General features: G+C 59.3%; 1 protein-coding gene across 2 annotated transcripts; it reads right to left on the bottom strand.

Annotated features, from left to right (window-relative positions):
- Window positions 1-258: 258 nt before the first annotated feature.
- Window positions 259-4,380, bottom strand: LCN2 (lipocalin 2). Of its 2 annotated transcripts, none has more exons than XM_006065403.4 (7): window positions 4,106-4,380; window positions 3,439-3,575; window positions 1,966-2,045; window positions 1,642-1,761; window positions 1,314-1,415; window positions 572-601; window positions 259-445 (listed from the first exon to the last, which is right to left on the bottom strand). In XM_006065403.4, the coding sequence occupies exons 1-6, from the start codon at window positions 4,241-4,243 to the stop codon at window positions 579-581; spliced, it is 600 nt and encodes a 199-aa protein (XP_006065465.2). In that variant the 5' UTR covers window positions 4,244-4,380; the 3' UTR covers window positions 259-445; window positions 572-578. The 2 variants fall into 2 exon arrangements, with proteins under 2 accessions (XP_006065465.2, XP_006065466.2); XM_006065404.4 differs by having other exon boundaries at window positions 259-404.
- Between the last annotated feature and the right edge of the window lie 1,443 nt (window positions 4,381-5,823).

The following is a 5,823-nucleotide window of genomic DNA, read 5'->3' as shown; positions in this document are numbered from 1 at the left end:
TGTGGAAATGAGCTGTGGCCCCTTCAGTGTTTCTGCTGGGCCAGTCACTCCTTGAAGTCAGGGTCATGTGAGGCCTGCTGCTGGCCTGGGGTGGGGGGCTAGGAATGGTCCAGCCAAAGCTGGCCATGGGTCCTGGGGCCACCGTCTCTTGTGAGGACCCCAGGGGCTCCGGGAGCCATGCCAATGTGAGCCCACCCTTTGCCTGTCGTCCTCCCATTGGCCCAGGAATCCAGGAACACAGAGTCAAGCAGCACAGACTGGGGACAGGGCACGTGTTTATTTAGCAGGCAAGGCAGGGCTGCATCTTCGGGGCTGCAGGACCCAGAGAAGGGTCTCTGGGCTCTCTCCTGTCACTGGTGTCCAGGCTGGTGCGGGGGTTAACTGGGTGCTGTGCCGGGCAAAGGCTGGCGTGAAGGGGGTGGGAGCAAAGAGAGACAGGAGGCACCTGAGAGGGAGACGGGAAAGTAGAGACAGCAACTGTCCTGGGTGGGGGGCGCAGAGGTAGTTTGAGACCCCGGGCCCACTGCACCCCCCTGGCTCCCATCCTCCCCCAGTCCCCAGCCATACTCACTGCAGGCTCACTGGTCATCGATGCACCGGTCTGTGGGAGAGAGAGTCTGTCAGAATGTGCAGGTGTGTGTGTGTGACTTCTGCCCACTGGGACGCCTGCCCTGCCCCTGGGCACCCCAGGCCCTAGCCTGGCCCAGCAACTGCAGATCTGGGGGATGGGAGCAGGGGTTTGGGAGGAAGGCCTGAGGATGAGCAGCTCGGGGGGACCCCGTTCTCCAGAGCAGGCCAGTGAGGCCCTGCCACACATCTGCTCGGGCACCAGGCCGCCGCCTGTTTACCTGCTGAGCCCCGGCAGTCTCCCAGCTCTGGGGGGCTGCTGGCTCCCTGGGCGGCTGGCTGGAGCCCCCTGCCCAGGCAAGGCCGCCTGAAGACAAGGCTGCCTTTTAAGTCAGTGGTGAGCAGGCCTCAAGGGAGGAGGAAAGGGACCCCAGACAAGAGGGAGGGAGGAGGAAGTGGCCAGATGGTGAGGGCCTGGGTTGTAGGGGGAAGGGGCCCTGGGGCTGAGAGACTGGGAAAATGTGGACCTGGGCCTGAAATCCTCATCTGTCAAGGAGGAACACTTGGGGCCCAGATCCCTGGGTCCCCCACAGATCCCTGGGTTGGGGTAGGGTCTTCCTGACCCAGAGTGGCTCCCAGGGAGGGGCTTCAGTGACTGAGCAGAGGGCCAGGCCCCTCCTCCGCCCCCCTTTCCCCGGGAGGTGGGGGGACAGCAGCAGGCCTGGACAGTCCGCACTGGCCATTACCAATCCGGACAGTGAAGACGATGTGGTCATCGGTGAGGCCCAGGGACTTGGCGAAGTTGATGAAGTTTTCCCTCACTTCAGGGGTCAGCTCCTTGGTCCTCCCTGTGGTCAAGGTGGCCGGCGAGTGGCCAGCAAACACTCTATAAACATTGCTGAACATATGAACAAGGCCTCTGATCCCTTCCTCATGGAGGGTCTGCAGAAGGGCCTCCCTCCCTGGACTCCCGCAGGGGCTTGGAGCTGAACTGGAGAGGACCTCTCCTGAACCAGAGAGGACCTGGGGGGCTAGGTGGGGGTGGGTCCCCAGGGTCACAAGGGAAGGACCCACCATAAAGGGTGGTCTTGAAGTACGTCTTTTTCCTTTGAACCTTCTTGAAGTACACTATGGCAAACTGGTTGTAGTCGGTGTTCACCACCCGCACGGTGTAGCTCCTTATCCCCCGGTAGCCTGCGGGGAAGATGGGAAGGACAGGGAGGGGTCAGCCCTCCCTGGGAGGAGGGAGCTGCTTTGTTCCCCACCTGTCTACAGGGGCTCTCCACGCCGAACAGCATCTGTGTGGAGGGGCGGGCAGGTCTGTGCCCCTTCTAGGAGGACCCTGCCCCCCCACCTCCTGGAAGCCCAACCCCAGGGCCCACCTCCCTCAGGACTCACTCCTAATATTGCCCAGGGTGAACTGGCCAGGCTGGGAGCTTGGGACAAAAGTTCTGATCCGGTAGTCACAGAGGTCATCCCTGTGGGCGAGAGATGGGTAAGTGAGGGCAGAGGGGACAGGGGCTTGCGCTCCTGGCGCTAGACATGGTGGGGGCCAGGGCTGCAGCTGGAGGAGCTGGGATTCTGACGCCCCTGGTCTGGCCCAGCCCAAGACAGCCCATCCCCCACCACAGCAGGAGGTCCCCTCCCCACCAGCTCAGATGGGCCTCTGAGCCTACCCATGTGTGTCCCTGCCTGGTCTGCCCTGGGCCACCTGACCCTGCTCAGGTCCTCCCTTTAGCACCCACTGTCCTTTCCTCTTCAGGGCTGTGTCCCCTTGGTGGTCTTCCCTACCCCCACCCCATTCCTCAGGCATTTATCCCCTACTCCTATCTTCCCTCTGCTGCTTCTCCTGGGGGACTCACCCTCCAAGATTGCAGTCTGTTCCATGCCAAGGACTCCTCTAGCTCCTGGATCAACCCTGACCTGAGTTCCACCCTCTCCCCTGGTATTTCAGAGCGTATCTCCCCAAACCCATTCTCCCTCTGCTTCTTGCTGCACACATGCTCCAGCCTCAGTCTCCCTGGGTGCCAGAGGGGCTGGGTGTTCCTTGGCAGCCACCTTTTCTCTCTCCACCACACCCAGAGGGACCCTGCTCAGACCCACTCCTCCCCAGATCACTTCTGCGCTGGTGTCTGAGGACCCTGGCAGCGTGCGGGCTGCCCCCGCTGCCAAGCCACTCATCAGCTCCTGCTGGGTAGCTGGATGATGACTTGCTGCTTCCTGAAAGAGTGCTTCCCTCTGACTCAGAGTCCACCAGCTCATGCTATGGATGCTCTGTGCCTCCTTCCAAGGCAGAGTGGCTCCTTCAAGGCCCAGTTCTGGAGCCTACCTCCCTGTAAACACTCGATGAAGACTTGGGTAGGTCTCCAGGCTGGATTCAGGGACCCTCTTCTCCATCCAGGAGACCCCTGCTCTCTGTGTCTTGTTTCCTGATGCCTGTGTCCATGTCTGCACTGAAATGACCAATAAATGTTGATCTGATGAAGGAAGAGGGCTTCCCTGGTGGCTCAGCGGTAAAGAATCCACCTGCCAATGCAGGAGATGCGGATTTGATCCTTGGACTGGGAAGATCCCCTGAAGAAGGACGTGGCAACCCACTCCAGTATTCTTGTCTGGATAATCTCATGGACAGAGGAGCCTGGAGGGCTACAGTTCAAGGGGTCGCAAAGAGCCAGGCACTACGTAGCGACTAAATAACAATAATGCAGGAAGAAATGAACAAATATTAATATCTGAATCCACTGCTGAGCAGAAGGATGAGTGACTGCCTCTCCTCTGGTCAGCCCTTGACTGTGACATGAATCTGCCTCTAGACACTCAAGCAGCCCCTCGAGTCTCCCCCACTTTCCCCAAGGACGTGACAGCTCTCACCTTAACAGGATGGAGGTGACGTTGTAGCTGCCATCTTCCTTCAGCTCGTAGTTGGAGGTGTACATCTTAAGCGGGTCTTGCTCGTCCTTCTTAATTGCATTCCCCGCCACGCCTACGGTGTACCACTTCCCTTGGAACTGTAATAGGGGGGCTGTAATAGGCGGAACCTACAAACCACCCTAGGGCCCCTCTACAGCACTGTCCCTGCAGGAACCCCTGGCAGCTTGCCCCCGAGCCAGGAGCCCCTCTCACTGAGCAGCAGGCCTGGGACTGGGCATTCAGTTCCTGGATTGGTGAAGCCAGTGGGAGCTGGGGGAGGCCAGGCCAGGAGGGAGCCCTGAGGATGGTAGGGATGGGGTGTCCTCCCTGGGCCTCAGTTTCCTCCTCATGCAGAGGACTGAAGGTGTTCCCGTCATCCACTCACTACAGAGATGATGGGAGAGAGTGTGGACCTAGAGAAGGTCTGTCCAGGCGATCTTGCCAGCAAGGTCAGGGTCAATGTGGGGCCATGGAGCCTGGCTTCCATCAGAGGGCCAGAGGGCAGGCTGAGCTGAATGAAGCCTGGGCATCCTGCCCTTGCAGGTTCGCTAAGACCCTTCACCTCCCATCCCCTCTGCTCACATGCTTCCCTGCCCGCCCCCTGCTGCTGTCCCTCCGGGGCCCTTACCTGGTCAGCCTGGAAGTTGGGCTGCAGCGGGATCCTGGACAGAGGTGGGGCCCGCAGCAGTCTGGGGGAGGAACTCCGGGCCTGGGTATGCAGGGCCCCCAGCAGGGTGAAGCCCAGCCACAGGAGACCTACGGACATGGTTTCGGGGCAGAGGAGGCCGGCGGTCCAGGCAGCAGCTAAAGGAGGAAGCGAGTGAGCAGGCTCCCTGGGGGGACCCTATTTATGGCCCATCTGACCCGTGGCCCACCCCAGGGTGGAGTGATTCAAATTTTGCCAAATCCCGGAAGGGTGAGGCAACTGCCAGCACTCCTGCTGAAACACCTGGCAAGATTTCTGCCTCTTTCCCCGCTGGTCAGGATTGGGCAAGACCAGGGGCAGAAGGCCAAGGGGTGGGGAGGGGACCTTCCCCGGAGCTCCGCAACTTCTGGCAGGGACAAGGGCTCCCTGCACACCCGCTCTGTGCCCCTTCCCTTCACTCTGCTTGGCTCTGTCCATGGTTGGTGGTCCCCGATCCAGACGAGCTGTCATCTCTGGCTTCCAGGAGGCCCAGCTCAGCCCTAGCCCAAGTTGGGGTATGTGTGATGAGACTCCTGCTTCCAACCCCCCCAGTGAAAATAGAGAATTACTCACCCTCGTAGCCCATGTAGTCAATTAGGCCTGGTTCTCAGAAGGGACAAGGAAGAGTGGGGCAGCTGAGAGAATTCTGACCAGGAAGGACAGAGTGTGCGGTGTGAGCCCTGAGCTCTTGGAGCCCAGATCCTGCCCGCTGACCCCCCACCCAGGGAGCCCCACACCAGGCCAGAGGCTGAAGGACACGCGTCTTCCTCGAGTCGGCCCTTCTTCTCCTCCAGCCCCTGCTGTGGGTCCAGTAGATGAGACCCCCAAGCTGGACACCAGAGCCCCACATGTGGATGCTCAGCAAAGCAGAGCGTGGATGGTACAGCAGTCCAGGCACCATGCTGCTGGGGGTGGGGACAGCACAGGGTGAGTTTCTGCACTGAGTATGGGGGCGGGGGGCTGGGGCCTGAGGGCAGGCTAGCCACTGGGCTGCTCCGGACACCAAGTGCTTTGAGTCACAGGGAGTGCAAGGACTTGGTCTTGTCTTTTTATTTTTTTTAAGATTTTTTTTTTTAAGGTGGACCATTTTTAGTCTTTAAATTCTGTAGTGTAACAAACAGTCACTTGTTACAATACTGCTTCTGGTTTATGTTTTGACTTTTTGGCTGAGAGAGGCATGCGGCACGTGGGATTCTAGCTCTCCAACCAGGGATCGAACCCCCACCCTCTGCCTTAGAAGGTGAAGATTTTTTTTTTTCATTTTGGCCACACTGGGTCTTCTTGCTGCTCAGGGACTTTCTCTAGTTGTAGTTAGCGGGGGCTTCTCTTTAGCTCTTTCTGTCACAGTGCCTTTCCTTGTTGCAGAGTGCGGGCTCACAGGCTTCAGAGAGCAGGCTCAGAAGTTGTGGCGCTTCAGCTTGGTTTGGTTGCCCTGTGGCATGTGGGATCTTCCCGGACCAGGGATGGGACCTGTGTCGTCCCCTGCCTTGGCAGGCAGATTCTTAACCATGGGACCACCGAGGAATCCTGGAAGGTGAAGTCTTAACCATTGGACCGCCAGGGAAGTCCCCTCAGCCTTGTCTTTGAGACGTCATTGAAGCCATGTGCAGTCTCTGGCCTGGGACCCCAGAAATATCCCTGCCATGGCTGATCCCAGCTTT

This window comes from Bubalus bubalis, chromosome 12 (assembly GCF_019923935.1).
Source record: "Bubalus bubalis isolate 160015118507 breed Murrah chromosome 12, NDDB_SH_1, whole genome shotgun sequence".
Taxonomy (NCBI): domain Eukaryota; kingdom Metazoa; phylum Chordata; class Mammalia; order Artiodactyla; family Bovidae; genus Bubalus; species Bubalus bubalis.
The sequence above is the reverse complement of the archived record's forward strand: the minus strand, read 5'-3'. Positions and strand labels throughout refer to the sequence as shown.